This window comes from Trachypithecus francoisi, unplaced genomic scaffold (genome assembly GCF_009764315.1).
Source record: "Trachypithecus francoisi isolate TF-2019V2 unplaced genomic scaffold, Tfra_2.0 Lachesis_group8, whole genome shotgun sequence".
NCBI lineage: Eukaryota > Metazoa > Chordata > Mammalia > Primates > Cercopithecidae > Trachypithecus > Trachypithecus francoisi.
The window spans coordinates 122020018-122038924 of NW_022681473.1; the positions used below are offsets into that span (position 1 = coordinate 122020018).

An 18907-nucleotide genomic window follows, 5' to 3' on the forward strand; every position below is an offset into this window, starting at 1 on the left:
GAGGAAAAGAAGCTAACATGAACACCCTTTCATCAGTAAAGACTAAAAACCACCTGGATCATGTAATACATCTATGTCACTGCTTTTTTTTTTATTGGTGTTTTTAAAAATTTATTTAAAAGTGCCCAGGTGGGCTTAAGGCTGCCAGACTGCACGCATGTCTACAGCAGCAAGGGCTTCTATTCCATCTACAACTTGGATCCGGGGAAAAAGGGAGATGTAGGAGAGGAAGGGAAAAAGGGGAAAAACACACCACCACCCCTCCCCCCGCAAAAAAGGGAAAAAATCCCACCACAGGGAGATCTGTGTGCCAAGCATAATGAAGAGTGTGCTCCCCAAACAGATGGTTCTGCACAGGCTAATGTTCTGCTGGTTTTCCTTAGAGACCTATTTTGAAAAAGTTTAAAAAGACAGGAGATTTCAAAATAATTCAATCCTGGCAGAAATTCAAACTCCAAAACCAGGAGCAAAATCATCCTTCACTGAATTCCTTTTCTCTTTTCTTAAACATTTTATTCATTTTATAGAGATTTCTTTTTTGTTTGCTTTTGTTCCAATCATTAGGAGAGTGGTTGAGGAGTACTGAATCCATCACTACTTTGATGACACAGGTAAGATTCCAGATTCACATTTCCAGGTACCAAGAGTTCCCTCTAAATGCCACAATCAAGTCAGCCTTCATTTACGTTTCTTTCTATTGAACACAGCAATACCCATTGGTATCTCTGAAGCGTAATCGCATCTTAGGTCAGTATTTCTCCCAAGTAAAGCAGCTGTTTGGAATTGAATGCTCCCCTTTTGTCTTATAAACTGAACTACATCTTCGTACTTCATTCCACATTCAATCAAAGCAAGTGCAACCAGCACAGATGCCCTTCCCAGTCCCACAGCAGAAGGCACTGCAACACAGCAGCCTGGCTCTTCATGAAATGTGGTTTATAACAGGTTTAATCAATCATCTACTATCTGATTAGGGGGCGGAGCTCCATCATCAAATGGCCAGTCAAGAACGTGGATTCCTTCTTTTTCAGCTGGAGCTTTATCATATGTAGCATCACAAACTCGGACCAAAGTCGTCACTCCATACTTCTTAAGTTTCTCTGGGAACTTGTTGAGAGTAACACTGGTAGGGTTGTGAGTTATGAGAAAATGCGTGTTCTCGCAGGAGATCTCGACAGGGGCTGGACGGTTCATTATGGCAAATAAAAAATGTGAGCATGCCTGTGAGTGTGATGGGGAAAGTGAAAAAAAAATCAATAAATCTTGAAATGTTTCACAGCAGAAAACATTAAAAAGACCACTAAAATGCCTGTTATCAATCAGTGTTTTCTCTATTCAACTTCTTTATTCCTCATGAAGCTTCTGTCTTCAAGATAAGCAAAGTATTTAGAATCCACTTGAATCCAAATTCAATTTGGGCGTCAATTTCTGCAGATGGATACCTTCCGACTCCAAAAAAATCCAACTACAGACAAACTTAAGCAGCCTTTACTACATTTAGGCACTAGTGAGACAAGTTAACAGTGTAGGTCGCTTTCCACTTGTTTACTTGATGCTTCATTTTACTGGAGTCATTAAAAGAAATATGCTTGCAATTAAAAAACAAAAAAAAAAAAGCCAACTATTTCTGAGGCCAGTCTCACTGTCCCGGAGTCTTCAAGGCAACGTTAATTATGGCACATAGAACCTCTGAGCGTGTCGGCGAAAACGCGGTGCTGAGCCTGGCAGAAGTCTGCCCTCCCTCAGAATCGCCGTAAATGTGCAACGTAGATTCCAGCGAGAAACGCTGGCGAGCTGGGGACTGGGCATTGCAGTCTGGCGGTGGCGGGAGCGAGGAGGCGTCTCTCCTCAGTCACCTCGGCGGTGGCGGCGACAGCCCCCAGCCTCGGCGCGCGACACCCAGCGCGGTGGCGGTGGCGCGTCCCCACGAGTCTGTCTTGCTGCCGCCGCTGCCCTGTAGCGTCGCCTCCCGGGGACCCGGGCCCGTTGCCGCTCCAGCCGCTCCCCGGCGGACAACGGGTACAGCCCGGCCGATCGCGCCGCCGTCACCACCTCTGCGCGCGCAGCGGAAAACAGCTCCCGCCCCCTCTTCTCTCTCTTAACTTCGTTCCACATCTTCCCTGGAAGGAAGACACGGCTGTGTTGAAGATGACGGTGCCAGCTGCGCATCATGTCAGAGGCTTTTTTTGGGTCACTTCCCTTGCAAACTCATCCAAGATAGGGTTTCCTCAAACAATGGGATCTCGTTTTAGGCCTCAGGGTCTGATTCATGTTTTCCTTTTCCTACAGATCCTCTTCACGCTTTGTTTGTTGCTTGCTTTTTTAGTTGTGGATAGATTTTAGTGTATTTCTTCTTGTAAGATCATAAAATAAAGCAAGAAGTAGGGATTAAGAAGCAAAACTCCCAGCTTCTGGTTTTTACTTTGTACTTGTAGCCGTTGACCTCGCTAGCCTCCGATCCCCTGTCTGGGACACGAGTGTAGTCATCCTTCCGTTGATGGCTGCTGGGAAGCTGAATCGGTGTTGAGAAGGTGCTGGGAGACACAGCGTAGAACGTGAGCCCCGACAATACCAGGAGAGTGTGCAGCTCGCTCAAGTCCCAGCAGCACTGTGTGCTCACCCTGTGGCTCCCTCCTGCTTTGCTGATTATCAAAATGTTGGTAGGAGAAAGCACGGTGTCTGCTTTGTTCTTTTCTCTACATTAGACATCAGTCCTACAAGCCGGTTGACAGGCCTGTTCCGAAAAAGCACCCCAATGGGTTTATTTTCTTCTTCAGCAGAATAGTCAACAGACCAACAGGAAGCAGCGCACCTTCACACTTGCTCTGTGTCAAAATCATGCTCTGTGAAATGAAAGGGCCTTCTCTCTCTGCACACTGCTGATTGGCTGGCTCCTCATATGTGAAAATTTGTACTCTGTATAGCTGGTAGGTTTCCCTATGACATCCCTTCCCTGTCCCACCCTTGTCTTCCCAGAAAAAGCATATATTTTCCTTGTGGACAACTGTCCATAAAGGTGGAATGCTAGTAATACTTGAGCCTACTTAACCAGATGACAGTGAAACTTAGAAAGTGATCCCGAGGTCCTCTGGCTCTCTACCCTGCACTTGCTTTGCTGAGGCTCTCTAAACAAATGAGGAAAAGGCTGTTGTTCAGAGGTAGTGACTCATATGCAGATGGATGGCCACAGCCACAGTACGCCCCATCCCTGCCATCTCTCTTTGTCGTCCTCTGTCTGGCCCATGCTGCAGTGCCTTGCAGATTTGTTTATATGCATGACTTTGTCATCTGTTGCTGAGAGCTGAGAGGAAAATCTGCTGACTGGTTAGTGCCTGTGCTGTTTATCTCAGGGCAACCCACGTTTCTACACGCTTCAAGGCAGGCTTCAGAACTGGGTTACTTTTTATACAGAAGTGTGTGTTGCCTGAGCCTCTATTAGCGTGGTTCAAACATGAGCACACAGATATGGGAAGGATTTTGCTGTGTAGGTCTGAGGACTGTGAGATGGAGATGATTCAGGAAGTCTATGACAGAGCTAGGATAGCAAAGTCAGTTTCTTGCTCAGGTCTTCCTTTGTAGAAAACTGTGCTAGATACCACTGTGCATGGCAAAGGGCATGAATCTGGAAGTAAAACTGTCTTCTGTTTAAACTCTGAATCCTAATTTTGTCTCCTCTCCAAATCCCACTGATTATTAGCTGTTCAACACCTAGTTGTGGCCTTGAGGATATCAGTAACTTCTCCCTATCTGTTTATCATTGTGACAGATAAACTGGCACTGATGCATTGTAGGATAGCTTTGCCTTCGGACCATCTTAGTGTCACTTAGCATTTGAGAAATAAGTGGCTAGATTATAGAGAAGGAATTCTCAAACTTTCTCTTGCCACATTTCTGGTCAAGCATGCACACAAACAAAACACCAAAGTGTATAGTTAATCCTTTCATGGAGTCATAGGAAGAAGAACTGTAGGCATCAGAATAAAATAGAGTGTTAGACATGGAGTTTAAGAGCACAGCTTGAAGTGCTGGCTCCATCATTTAGCTGTGAACTATAGGCAAGCCACTTGGCCACATCATCATTTGTAAATTGGAAATGATACCACTTGCTCTGACTGTCTTGAAGAGTGACCCTAAGGAATTAATCTGAATTAATTTTCACTTCCTTCCCTACCTCTGGAACTGTGATGTCTGATGGCCCTGGTTTCAAGAATGAGAACTAATGCCACTGTAGTGAGTCATTTTAAAACTTGATGCCTTTCGGCCGGGCGTGGTGGCTCACGCCTGTAATCCCAGCACTTTGGGAGGCCAAGGCAGGTGGATCATATGAGGTCAGGAGTTTGAGACCAGCCTGGCCAACATGGTGAAATCCCATTTCTACTAAAAACACAAGAAATTAGCCGGACATAGTGGTGCACGTCTGCAGCCCCAGCTATTCGGGAGGCTCAGGCAGTATGATCCCTTGAGCCCCGGAGGTGGAGGTTGCAGTGAGCTGAGATTATGCCACTGCACTCCAGTCTGAGCGACAGAATGAGACTCCATCTCAAAACAAAATAAACCTTGGTGCCTTTGAAAATAAATACAAAATTATTTTAATATATTTCTAACAAGCAGGCACAACAGAGAATGGTAGCAGACAACCGCTGCTCCTAGAATCACATTAAGAAAGGCATAGAAGAGAGGAAACAGAAGAGAGTGAGGCTGGTCAGTATCAGGGGGCCTCTCCATCATCACCTGTGCACTCTTAGGACTCTTCTCCTCTCTGCACTGGATGTCCGAACAGATATGCCTTTCTTTTTGGGAACCAAGTGCCTCTAAGAAAGCGCATGTTGGCTCCCACAATGAGTCAAACAGTGGTATTTTTGTTTGTAAAAGTAAAATCCGTCTTTGGGGTGTTGCTTACAGTTTAAAAACAAAAAGGAAAAGAAAGGAAAAAGAAAAGGTTTTCCTCTTGGGCTTTAGCCTTGGCCTGAAACTGAGCTGATACATTGTTATTATCACTTGAGAGCACAACAGCCTGAGGTCTAGTCTTCTCCTTAATATAGCTGGGGATGCCACTCCATGTGGTTTTAGAAATCCTTTGTTATTTCTGCTCACCTGCAGAGACAGGCCTCCTGGGAGTGGACCCCAGAGTCTGTAGCATCAGAACTCATCTCTCCCTGAGCTGGGCTTAAATGTCATTGAAGAAAATACTTAACAGCCTTTGTCAGCTGTGGATTCAAGCATATTTTGGTACTCAAAAATTTAGAATTGCTGTATTTGGTATAAAGTCAGATGATACGGTTTGGTGGTGTGTCCCACGCAAACCTCATCTCAAATTGTCATCTCCACGTGTCAAGGAAGGGGCCCTGGTAGAGGTGATTAGATTATGGAGGTGGCTTCCCCCCGTGCTGTTCTCATGATTGTGAGTTCTCATGAGATCTGGTGGTTTAAAAGTGCGTGGCAGTTCCCCCCTTGCTCGCTCCTGGTGTGCATGCATGCTCTGTCTCTCTCTTCCCCTCCCCTGCTGCTTTGTGAAGAAGGTGCCTGCTTCCCCTATGCCTTCCACCATGATTGTAAGTTTCCTGAGGCCTCCTCAGCCATGTGGAACTGTGAGTCAATTAAACTTTTTTTCTTTATAAATTACCCAGTCTCTGGTAGTTCTTTATAGTGTGAAAATGGACTAATACATTAGAAAATACTATTCTTACATTTTTGTATATTTCTCTTGCTCTGTATTCATTTCCATTCCCCTCTGTATTAGTTTACTAGGAATTGCATAACAAAATACCATAAACAGATGGCTTAAACAGCAGAAAGGTATTTTCTGATAGTACTGCAGGCTGGGAAGTCCAAAATCAAGGTGCCTGCAGGGTTGGTTTCTCCTGAGGCCTCTCCTTGGCCAGAAGGTGACTCCCTTCTTGCTGTGTCCTCATATCATCTTTCCCCTGTGCAGGCACATCCCTGGTATCTCTTCAGGTTTGTTGTCGTTTTTTTTTTTTTGAGACGGAGTATCACTCTCTTGCCCCGGTTGGAGTGCAGTGGCTTGGTCTCAGCTCACTGCAAGCTCCGCCTCCCGGGTTCACGCCATTCTCCTGCCTCAGCCTCCCGAGTAGCTGGTACTATAGGTGCCCGCCACTGCGCCTGGCTAATTTTTTGTATTTTTAGTAGAAATGGGGTTTCACCCTATTAGCCAGGATGGTCTCAATCTCCTGACATTGTTATCCACCCACCTCGGCCTCCCAAAGTGCTGGGATTACAGGCGGGAGCTACCGTGCCCAGCCTGTCTTCAAGTTCTTAAAAGGACACTAGTCATATTGGATTAGGTCCACACCCTTATGACCTTCTTTAACCTTAATTACTGTCTCAAATTGAAAGCCTTTAAATTTGAAACGTGCTGTTCTCTGGGCCTCTGGAAAATCATTGGTCCCTAGATAGCAAGTAGAATAATGATAATAAATGGTCCCCCTTCTAAAATGTTTAACTTATTTATCTTCAGTTACTGGTGAAAGAAGGGTAAGTTTTTTTTTTTTTTTTTTTTGAGACGGAGTCTTGCTCTTTCGCCCAGGCTGGAGTACAGTGGCCGCATCTCAGCTCACTGCAAGCTCCGCCTCCCAGGTTTACGCCATTCTCCTGCCTCAGCCTCCTGAGTAGCTGGGACTACAGGCGCCCACCACCTCGCCCGGCTAGTTTTTTGTTTTTTTAAGTAGAGACGGGGTTTCACCGTGTTAGCCAGGATGGTCTCGATCTCCTGACCTCGTGATCCGCCCGTCTCGGCCTCCCAAAGTGCTGGGATTACAGGCTTGAGCCACCGTGCCCGGCCAAGAAGGGTAAGTTTTTAAATTATATGTTACATTTGAGAAAAATTGAAGTGTGCAAAATCATATTAAAAGTCAGTAAGAGGCCAGGCATGATGGCTCACACCTGTAATCCTAGCACTTTGGGAGGCCAAGGTGGGCAGATTGCTTGAGCTTAGGAGTGCGAGACCAGCCTGGGCAACACAGTGAAACCCCATCTCTACTAAAATACAAAAAATTACCTGGGCATGGTGGCAGGCACCTATAGTCCCAGCTACTCGGGAGGCTGAGGCAGGAGAATTGCTTGAACCCGGCAGGCGGAAGTCGCGGTGAGCCAAGATCAGGCCACTGCACTCCAGCCTTGGTTACAGAGCGAGACTCTTTCTCCAAAAAAAAAAAAAATGTCAGTAAGAGTATTAAAAACAGGGCCCCAGATAGTTCATAGCTTTGGCATGTAGAAGAGTTTTGAAGGTGGAATTATAAGCACATCGAGTAGTTACCTCTGTCCTGGATTAAGCCACCTAGTTCTGGACTGAAAACGCATTTGCTAGTTCTACCTGAAGCAATTAAATCCTGGGAAAACATAAGCTCAGAACATAAGCTCAGAAAGTTTACCAACTTATAGTGAGAATGAGAGCTCTGTTATCAAAGAAACACTGAAAGAGCAAAGACACTAAGTTAGTCTGTGTTTGGATTGGTGTAGATTTCTCTCATGCCATTTGCCATATTGTATTGAAAGTATCTGTGTCTTTTCCCCCTACTTAAAATAAGTAACTTTTCCAGAAACTTCTTGGGTTCTTAGGTATTATGGTTGGGAATCAGATACAGGGATGAATAAGAATGACTAAAAAAAAAAAATAGTGACAAGGCTAACTTATGGTGATCTCAGCAAAATTGTGGACTAGGATGTTCCAGGCTCCTGCTCACCAGCAGAAAAATTAAAAAATCACCCAGTAGCTATCTGAACCAACATTGTAGAAGCTCTAAAATCAGTCAAACAAAGATTATAGCAACCGAGCAAACATCTAACCAAGAAGAGCCATCTTTAAACTAGTAGGAAACACTTGTGGCATTTTTACATACCCTTGCCCTACCCTCTCCCTGGCATAGTAGCTGCTTTGGTCTTGAACAGGCAGCAGCTATTCCCAAGCTTTTCTCTCAAACCGGAGGGAACAGAGCAGACCTTATTTGCAAATTAATGTGTATGTCTGTTCCATCCTTTCTGGGGGATACCTGAAGGCCTAATGCAAGGTGCTTGTCTCTGTCTTGTATAACCAGGGAAGCAGGCAGTAAAACCAGTGGGCACTGCTAGTAAAAGCTACAGAGTGACTATAAACCTACAGATGCCTGAAGAGATTCTGGCTGGACGTGTACAGTAGGCCCTGTAAGGCCCAGAGGAGAAGCTGGGTGAGATTCTTAGGAAATTAAGACTCTCAAAAGCATCCACATAAATGAAGGAAAGTAGAAAGCCATGCTCATGTCAGGCAAGACACGTGATCAGAAAAGCCCTGAAAAGATACTAAGATTCATCCCAGGCTGGTCTGTAGATTCAGAATAAGCCTAGCTAAGAGATGAAGGAGTACCCCTGCACAGAGCCGGTCTACAAAACTCAGAGAGGCAGCTATAACATGCTCTCTTTTTTGGTGTTGGCGGGGTGGGGATTTTGTTCTAGCGTTCGTTCATTTCAGCTTTTGGCACTTAAGACAGTCTTGATTATACTCTTATAATAGCTGAACACAAGGTTAAGGAACCTTAGTAACCACACTTGAAAAGGAATAGTCTTTGCAAAAGAAAGTTCTGAGTTTCAAATGAACTCCTACAGCCTTAAACAATAATTTTTTAAAAAAACACAGCAAATCTTGGGGGAGGGGGACAATCTGATTTCCAGAGTTACCATATTATAATAATTGAATGCCAGATTTTCAACAACAGCATCAACAACAACAAAAAATAACAAAGCATATAAAGAAACAGGAAAACATGACTCATTTAAAGGAACTAAATGGATTGACAGAAACTGTCCCAGAGGCAGCACGGATATTGGACTTATTAGCCAAAGCTATTTGTTTAAAATATGCACAAACACCTAAGGGGAGAACATGGACAAAGAACTAAAGGCAATCAGGCAAACAGTCCCTGAACAGAAGGACACTATCAATAAAGACATAGAAATTACAGAAATGAAACAAACAGATTTTGGAGCTGAAAATACAATAACTGAAATGAAAAATTTACTAGAGGGGTTCAACAGCAGATTGATGCAGATAGAAGAAAGAACTAGCAAAGTAGAAGTTAGGACGATTATCAAGTTTGAGAAGCAAAAAGAAAAAGAATGAAGAAAAGTGAACATAGTCTAAGCGACTCATGGGACTACCAAGTGGACCATCATATGCATTGTGGGAGTTTTAGAAGGAGGAGAAATATGGGGCAGAAAGATTATTTTAAGAAATGATGAAGAATAAACGCCCCAAATTTGATGAAGGGCATAGATCCACAAATCCGAGAATCTCACTAGACTTTGAGTAGAATCAACCAAAGAGACTCACACTGAGACACATGATCAAACTTGACAAAGAGATTCTTTTTTTTTTTTTTTTTTTTTTTTTTGAGACGGAGTCTCGCTCTGCTGCCCAGGCTAGAGTGCAGTGGCCGGATCTCGGCTCACTGCAAGCTCTACCTCCCGGGTTTATGCCATTCTCCTGCCTCAGTCTCCCGAGTAGCTGGGACTACAGGCGCCCGCCACCTCGCCCGGCTAGTTTTTTGTATTTTTTTTTTAGTAGAGACGGGGTTTCACCCTGTTAGCCAGGATGGTCTCGATCTCCTGACCTCGTGATCCGCCCGTCTCGGCCTCCCAAAGTGCTGGGATTACAGGCTTGAGCCACCGCGCCTGGCCGACAAAGAGATTCTTAAAAGCACCCAGAGAGAGGTGACTCAGCAGATACAGTTAATCTGCAAGAAGACTATAAACTGAATTCTTACCAGAAACCTTGGAGGCCAGAAGGAAGTGGGGTGATATATTTAAAGTGCTGCAAGAAAACAATTGTAAACCACGAATTCTATATCCAGCACAACCATCCTTCAGCTATGAAGCAGAAATTAAGACATTGCCAGATAAATGAAAGCTGAGGGAGTTCATTACCACCAGACCTCTACAGGAAATATGAAAGGGAGACCCGCAGGTTGAAATGAAAAAATACTTAGACAATAACTTGAAGGTGTATGAAGATATTGAGATCTCCGATAAAGGTAATTACATGAGTTAATACTTATAATTTTGGTTTATAATTGTGATTTTTGAAGAAATTATAACACAAATCCAGGTCAGTTAGGCCCTGATTAAATCCCAGTAGGTTAGACTCTGGTAAGACAATTTCTCTTTGGGCAGGACTTGTTAAGGACAGAATGCTTTAGTGGTATTTCAGATGGCTAACATTTCCCCTCCCTATGCCAGGAGCATGAGGGAATTTTTCTCCTGTCTTCAGTGAGAGAAGCAGGTAGGGCCTCTGGAGATAAAACTCACAAGAATGTCTGGGGGGCCTGCTAAGACTGGGCCCCATGGAGTTTTTAACTCTCAGACTTGTTGGCACTGAGACTCCAACGATTCGTCAATTATAGTTTAGGTTTTCCTGCTCTAGTACTGGTGGTTCCTGCAGAGGCTTCTCCGGAGTTTCTGCTTTGCAGGTTGGGATTCTCTATCTGCCTATTTGTCTCTCCAATCTGGATACAGTGTTTTGGCCTATGACCTCAATTCTTGGACAAATCTAAGAAGAGTTGTGGATTTTCAGGCTGTTCAGCTTTTTACTTGTTGTCAAGATGGATGAGGGCTTCCAAGCTGTTTGCATGCTAGACTGAGAACCAGAATTCTGTGTGTTGGTTTTGTATCCTGCAGCCTTGGTGAACTCATTTATTTATTCTGATATTTTTAGTGTTAGAATGTGTAGGGTTTTCTGTGTCTAAGATCATGCCAGCTACAAACAGACATAATTTTCCTACTTCCTTTCCAACTTTGATTCCTTTTTTGTCTTTTTCTTGACAAATTGCTCTTGCTAGAAATTCCAATGTCGTGTTGAATAGAAGCGGTGAAAGTGGGCATCGTCTTGTTCCTGATTGTAGGGGGAAAACTTTGAGTCCTTCATCACTGAATATGCTGTCAGCTGTAGGTTCTTCATATATGACCTTTATCATGTATAGAAAGTTTACTGAGTGTTTTTATCTTGAAAGGTTGTTGCATTAGGTCAGATGCTTTTTCTGCATTCGTTGGGATGATCATGTGGTTTTTTCCCCTTCACTTTATTAATATGTTGTAATACTGTAATTGGTTTTTATGTGTTTCAGGAAGAAATCCCACTTGTTAGGTACTTAACTCTAGCTGCCTCTAGTCATCTTTCCACCCAAGGGGAGTGGTGAAGGTCACAGCCCAAGGGCATAGTCTTACTGAAAGACTGAGATCTAATCATAGGTCTATAGAATGCTTCCCCCCTACACACACACCTTACCCACCATAACATGAAAGGCTTGTTTACTACAGTTTATTTTCCTGGGTAATCATGTCTGGCTTTCAACAAAAAGTACAATGCATACTAAAAAGCAAAAACAGTTTGAGGAAATGGAGCAAGCATCAGAACTCTGATATGAAAGAGATGTTGGAATTATCAGACTGGGCATTTAAAACAACTCCGGTTAATATGCTAAGGGTTCTAATGGAAAAAGTAGATAACATAAGTAGATAACATGCAAGAACAGATGGACAGTGCAAGCAGAGAGATGGAAATTTTCAGAAAGAAAAGGAAACACTAGAGATCAAAAAACTGTAGCAGAAATGAAAAATGTTTTTGATGGACTCAGCCTCTCAGCTTGAGGATATGCCAACAGAAACATCCAAAACTGAAAGCACAGAGAGAAAGATGACCTAAAAAATGGAACAGAATATACAAGAAACGTGGGGCAACCACAGAAGAGGTAACATACTTGTAAATGATAATACCAGAAACAGAAGATAAGAACAAACATTTTTGAAGCAATTGTGACTGAGAATTTCCCCAAATTAATGCCAGACACTAAACCATAGATCCATGAAGCTCAGAAAACACCAAACAGGATAAATGCCCCCCCCCCCCAAAATCTAGGCATATAATGATCACACTGCAGAAAATCAAAGATAGATAAAACCTAAGAGGACAGAGGGGAAAAGTACCTTAGCTATAGAGGAGGAAGAATAAGAATTACATCATACAGTGTTTGGACTGTATAGTAATTCTGTGTTTAACTTTTCAAGGAACTGCCAAACTTTTCATGGTGGCTGCACCATTTTACTTTCCCATCAGCAGTGTACAGGGTTTGGGTTTCTCCACATCCTCACCAACACTTATTATTTCCCCCCTTTGAAAGAAATCATAACCATCCTAATGGGTGTGAAGTGGTATCTCATTGTGGTTTAGATTTAATTTCCTTAAAGGCTAGTGATGTTGAGCAGCTCTTCATGGTATATCTTCTTTGGAGGTATGTCTGTTCGAATTTTTTGCCCATTTTAAAATTTGTTCATTTGTGTTTTTTTTGTGAGTTGTAGGAGTTCTTTATATATTCTGGATGTTAATCCCTTATCATATATATATCTGCTTTGTAAATATTTTCTCCCATTCTGTCTATTGGTCTCTTCACTTTCTTGGTAGTGTCCTTTGATGTTTAAATTTTTTTGATGAAGTCCAATTTACCTATTTTGTTCTTTTGATGTCCATGCTGTTGGCGTCATATCAAATCATTGCCTAACTCAGTGTCATGAAGATGTTTCTCTGTGTTCTTCCAAAATTTTATAGTTTTAGCTCTTAAATTTAGGTGTTTTATATATATATATATATATTTTTTTTTTTTTTTTGAGACGGAGTCTCACTCTGTCGCTGGGGCTGGAGTGCAGTGGCCGGATCTCAGCTCACTGCAAGCTCTGCCTCCCGGGTTCACGCCATTCTCCTGCCTCAGCCTCCCGAGTAGCTGGGACTACAGGCGCCCGCCACCTCGCCCGGCTAGTTTTTTGTATTTTTTAGTAGAGACGGGGTTTCACAGTGTTAGTAGCCAGGATGGTCTCTATCTCCTGACCTCGTGATCCGCCCGTCTCGGCCTCCCAAAGTGCTGGGATTACAGGCTTGAGCCACCGCGCCCGGCCGTTTTATATGTTTTAAGCTAATTTCTGTATTTGACTTAATAAAGGGTCTGACTTCATCGTTTTGCATGTGGATATCCAGTTTTCCCAGCACCATTGTTGGAAAGGTTGTCCTTTCTTCATTAAATGATTTTGGCATCTTTGTGGAAAATCATTTGATCATATATGCAAGGATTTATTTCTGGGCTATTCTTTTCCTTTGATCTGCATGTCTGTCTTTATGCTGTGGGGGGACCCCACACTGTTTTAATCACTCTAGCTTTGTAGTAAGTTTTGCAATCAAACGTTGAAATATAATAAAGATGAATAAATACTTTTTTTTTTTAAATCCTAAAATGTTAGCTCCATGAGAGCACAGATTTTTATCTATCCTTTTTTTTTTTTTTTTTGAAATGGAGTCTCTTTCTGTCGCCCAGGCTGGAGTGCAGTGGCCTGATGTCAGCTCACTGTAACCCCCACCTCCTGGGTTCAAGTGATTCTCCTGTCTCAACCTACTGAGTAGCTGGGATTACAGGCGTGTGCCACCATGCCTGGCTAATAGATTTTTATATATCTTATTCATGTATTAGCCCTAATATCTAGACAGGTATCTAGTACATAATAAGAGATAAATAAAAACTGTTGAACAGCCAGGCGCAGTGGCTCACCCCTGTAATCTCAGCACTTTGGGAGGCCGAGGCGGATAGATCACCTGAGGTCAGGAGTTCGAGACCAGTCTGGCCAACGTGGTGAAACCCTGTCTCTACTAAAAATGCAAGAATTAGCCAGGTGTAGTGGCAGGCACCTGTAATCCCAGCTACTTGGGAGGCTGAGACAGGAGAATTGCTTGAACCTGGGAGGCGGAGGTTGCATTGAGCCGAGATCGCACCATTGCACTCCAGCCTGGGTGACAAGAGTGAAACTCTGTCTCAAAAAACAAAAACTGCTGAATGAATGGAATTTCCCAGAGAGCTTAGAGTATGATGGACAGGCCAAAATAGACAGGAAATTGAATAGGAATAACAGCATTTGACAAATTGGCAGTTTTCCTTTTTCCTCCTTCCAAAAAACCCTTTGCTCAGTCTTAAATAATGTAACTTCAGTATGAGTATTCCTGTAGCACTGGATTCAATGTGTGCACAATTAAACTTCAGCAGCCACCGCTGCAAGCGGGCTCCCAGAACCCATCTCCTTAGTAGTTCTGTCAGAATCTTATCCCCAGGCATTGGGCAGGATTCTGGATGAGTTACTTACGATGTCTTCACGGGTTAGATTTGTGCCTTCCAATCCTCACACTACCATTCTTTTATACAGTTACTACTACATTTTAAAGTGGCACCTTGGTCTATTGGGGATGGGCAAGAAAGGAGTTCTAGAGTATTAGTAAAGTTAAGGATTATTTGGAAATAGAAGGATAATTCTGAGGAAGGACTCTCAGCATGGGACCTTATTTGATGTAGTGCCCAGCTATTGCAGATAGTCATTTAAGCTAGAACTTTACGTGATTTGTAGTGATCCTCTGCTCTGGAGTCTTCCTGGGACATACTGCCTTCTAGGATTGGTATAAAAAGCTACCTGTATTTAAGTCTCATGTGTAGTTCAGAAAAATAAAATACAAAGCTGCTTGTGAAACTTATCTAGGATAGTTGAGCAAGAGAGTGGTCAGGCCAAGGCTTCATTAAGAAATATAAAGCAGGCCGGGCACGGTGGCTCATGCCTGTAATCCCAGCACTTTGGGATGCCAAGGCGGGCAGATCACGAGCTCAGGAGATCGAGACCATCCTGGCTAACACAGTGAAACCCCATCTCTACTAAAAATACAAAAAATTAGCTGGGCATGGTGGCAGGCGCCTGTAGTCCCAGCTACTCAGGAGGCTGAGACAGGAGAATGGCGTGAACCCGGGAGGCGGAGCTTGCAGTGAGCTGAGATGGCGCCACTGCACTCCAGCCTGGGCAACAGAGCGAGACTCCGTCTCAAAAAAAAAAAAAAAGTATAAAACATTCATTTCTTTGCCGTAATGCTGAGGGATAAAAGAAGTGACGATTGCCATTATTTAGCTTCTTTGAGGTTGTAAGAAACAAATTGGTTTAGTTTACCTTCCAAGTTTATTATAAAGATACATATCTCAGTTGGCCTTCATGAAAATTAAACATCATTTACCTTTTATGTCCTCTAGTTCACCTGTTGTTATCAACTCTAGTATTTCCACCATTTTGACCAATCAGCCTATATCTCCTTAGAATGTACTTCTATTTCTCTAGACTAAGCTCTCCCATTTTCTTACTTCTCTTGGCTTCATACTTCTTAAGAGAAAAGATGTGATTGAGGTGTCCAGTTATTATCCAGGTGAGCAGTGCTCTCGTGACTCACCTCTCAGTCCCCTGATGGTCTTTGGGCCAGAGCTGATCTCTGGTCATAGTCCCTTGTAGCCAGTGTCGGTGTCTCATCTAAGTTACGGTGATCATACTGAAGAAATGTTTATGGTCACTTTCCTTAGAGGAAACTTGTGTGGCCTTGGTAGAGACGCAGAGCCTCATATATCATTCTTTAGTGATGCATCACTGGGAGCTTTCATTTTGAAGAAGTAGAAAGGGCTGCACGTGCACGGGATGTATTTCTGGCTTCCAGAGGGAGTAGCCGTGGTTATCCAAACAAAATAAAATTATCTGCACTTGTTCTTTGTTCTATAACCTTTTGTAGAAGTGCTTTAGGAACCAATAGCAATTCAGGTATATTATACTTCTGTTTTCCATCCCTCTTTATTGGATTATTCTTTAGGGCTTTTGCTAGAATTAGTGAAATCTGACTATTGAGAAAGAAAAGATCCATGTAGCTGCGCCGTTAAAGAAGATAAAGGAAAAGAATGGGCTGCGTGAGGCTGCCCAATATGCAAGGAGTTAAAGCAGCTTGGAGCAGAGTTGCGCTGTCCATTTTCTTTAGCGGTTATCATAAGCCGGGACCCAGAGGCCTTCCTAGGGGTGTTCTGTATGATGTCCTTCTTCGGGGACGGCATATTTTATTAGGGGCGTGACAGCTGAAGAATAATATTTTGTAGGTGGTCTATGTACCTACTTGATCTTCTCTCCAAGATTAGTTGAGAAATTTTGAGACTGTGGTAAACAGGTTTCTGATTACCCGTAAGGAATCAGATGCTAGTTTTGAAAGGGATTGCCATGCAAGTAGCTATCTTGCTTTCATCACTGATATGAACTTAGCTTCATGAAAATTACCGTGTTATATTATTATTTTTCTGATTTCAACAAAGATCGGTGAAAACTTCGTGGACTGGAACCATCGGGTTGCTCATACAGCAAGGTGGACTCCTAGCTGGTTGATAACCATACGCAGAGAGTGTTGATGCCGCCCTGAAGGGGAGAGTTCCAGCCCGAGAGTCTGGACTGTATCATGTGCCACTGAGGGTGCCTGTGCAGCACTGGAATCCTGGGGAAGAGGGGAGAATGGAGGGAGGAAGGGCAGAAGGCCCAGGCAGGTCTGGGTGAGAGGTGTCGAAGGGTCAATAGGAAATGCTTAGACAAAAGGCTTTAAAGCTCTGAGGGCTTTGTTCTGGGACTAAAAAGGAGAAGGAATTCTTAGAACTCTTCTCTTTCCCTTGGTTCCTTCCAGTGAAGGTCAGATTTGAGAGAGAAAGCAGTTAACTTGGCTTACCTAAGAGACTTTATTGTGGAATATTTTTCCATCCTCTGTGGTTAGTAACCATAGCCTACACAGACAGGAAAACCTGACCTCAGTGCAAGGTTTCTCTGCTGTTTGAGATACATTGTCTCTGATTTTACGTTTCTTTCTCCTTCAGGCTGCCTGATAGGGGCTGTAAATCTCAAATCCAGCAATCGAACCCCAGTGGTACAGGAATTTGAAAGTAAGTACAAAGGAAATGCCTCGGATAATGGGCACCATCTACTGGACATTTGGTGTCTTGCAGCCAACTCAGGACACATCCGTCTCTGCAGTGTGCCAAGGAGATGTTGGAGATGGGCTGCTCTGCGGTGCACAGGCCCATGAAGCATCAGCAGGCCGGCAGGGAGCCCTGTGCGGTTTTCCATCAGCTGGCATCGCACTCCTGCCTGGCTTTGTGATCACACAACAAAGAAATTTATTTCTTTCTTTCCTTTTTTTTTTTTTTTTGAGATGGAGTCTCACTCTTGTTGCCCAGGCTGGAGTGCAGTGGCGCAATCTCAGCTCATTGCAGCCTCTGCCTCCCGGGTTGAAGCGATTCTCCTGCCTCAGCCTCCTGAGTAGCTGGGATTACAAGTACCCGCCACCACCCCCAGCTGATTTTTGTGTGGGGCTTTGCCATGTTTGGACTGGCTGGTCTCAAACTCCTGACCTCAGGTGATCTGCCCTCCTCGGCCTCCCAAGTGCTAAGATGACAGGTGTGAGCCACCGCGCCTGGCCAAGAAATTTCTTATATACAAGCAGAGTGTTTAAGGGAGGGGGTACACTATGTAGTAAAATCCTTGTCAATTATCTTTATTTTCTGGCAAAAACTCATCCTTTCTCAAAGACTCTTGGAGTATGGAATTGGCTAGGTTTTTAATCTGCATGAAAGGCCTCTTGAATTAGAGATAGCTTGCAGGGTCTGGGTGCAGCTGAACCTAAAAGCACTCCACATTCACTGAGAGTTCTTTTTTTCTTTGCTTGTTAGGTGTGGAACTGTCTTGCATCATTACAGATTCGCAGACAAGTGACCCCAGGATCGAATGGAAGAAAATTCAAGATGACCAAACCACATATGTGTTTTTTGACAACAAAATTCAGGGTATGATCCTGTAGTCGTCCTGCCTGTTGACCTTTCCTCTGCCCATAGACCTGGGTGTGCACTCTTGGCCAGAAACTTACCTCAGACTGGTAACCTGCATCTGTAGCTAGGACTGAGTTTTTTATTTTTTATTTACTTTTTAAGATTTATAATTATGGAAAATTTCAAACATATGCAAAAGTAATGCAAGTGGCATATCAAGCCTCCCTGTACCTGTCACCCAGCACCCGCAAGTGCAGTTCATTAGCTAGGATCTTAATCTGCTCACAGCCCCATCTCTTTGGGGAATCAAAGTGAGCATTTCCTAGGCCATCTTCTCATGATTCTCGTGTGTGTGATGTGAGTGAGTGAATGACAAAGGACCGTGTGTTTCAGCAAAGGGCACGGCACAGATTGAGCCACCCACTGTGTTTCAGGCTTGGTGCTGGGGTTGCCGATGGGGAGAAAGCACGGGGTACCCTGAAGTGACATCCTCCCGGGTGGGAGGCTGGTGGTCAGGGAAGGCTCCCCAAAGTGGCCTCTCTGGGTGCGGTGTGAAGGGTGGCTGGTTAGCAGGCAAGATGGTGTGGAGAGAGGTGGTCAGGAGAGAATGCTGTGTATGAAGATGCAGAAGCAACAGACAGACTGACTGATGGGAAAGACTGCAAGTTCCCCACTGTTGCCGGTACATGGACAGGGAGAGAGGGAGGAGAGGGGTTGGAGAGGTCACCTGGCCAGGCAGACTGCACTGACTGCCAGGCGAGCATGGGCAGTATCTGAGGGGAAATGCCATGGCTGCATCTACGTTTCAGAAGACGGAAGTGGCTGCTGTAGAGAAGAGATTGGAGGCAGCACCACTCAGAGCAGAGGCCCAAGTCAGAGGCCTTCTGCTGAGTCCAGGAGAGGGCTGGTGGGGGGCCCAAGCTGGGGTGCAGGCAGGGAAAGAGACTTGAGGGGGGCCTGCTGGGGCTTCGCTGTGCCAAGCGGCACAGAGGGAGGCAGGCAGGTGGCTGGAGAGGAGGATGACACCTTTTTTCTGCCAGGAGGGCGGGAGCCGCAGGAGGTACACATGCAGGCTTGTGCATCGGTCGGAGCCTGTGGGGTTCTCAGAGAAGTTGAGAGTTGAGAGGGGTTTGTGGAAACTGCTCCAACACAGTCTTGCTTTGGGTTCTCAGTGTTGTCAGGAGCCTGAGTCTCCTCAGAAGAGTTTTGCCTCCCACTCACATGAAGTCCCTCCTTTGCCT

General features: G+C 44.2%; 1 protein-coding gene and 1 pseudogene across 1 annotated transcript in view; one reads left to right on the forward strand and one right to left on the reverse strand.

Annotated features, from left to right (window-relative positions):
- Nucleotides 1-18907, forward strand: part of JAM3 (junctional adhesion molecule 3) — a 74545-nt gene that overhangs the window by 45986 nt on the left and 9652 nt on the right. The window contains exons 2-3 of the mRNA XM_033208134.1: nt 16719-16784; nt 17571-17684. Of these exons, the coding sequence (XP_033064025.1) occupies nt 16719-16784; nt 17571-17684 (180 nt within the window). The remainder of the gene's footprint in view (nt 1-16718; nt 16785-17570; nt 17685-18907) is intronic.
- LOC117081768 lies at nt 531-1758 on the reverse strand (annotated as a pseudogene).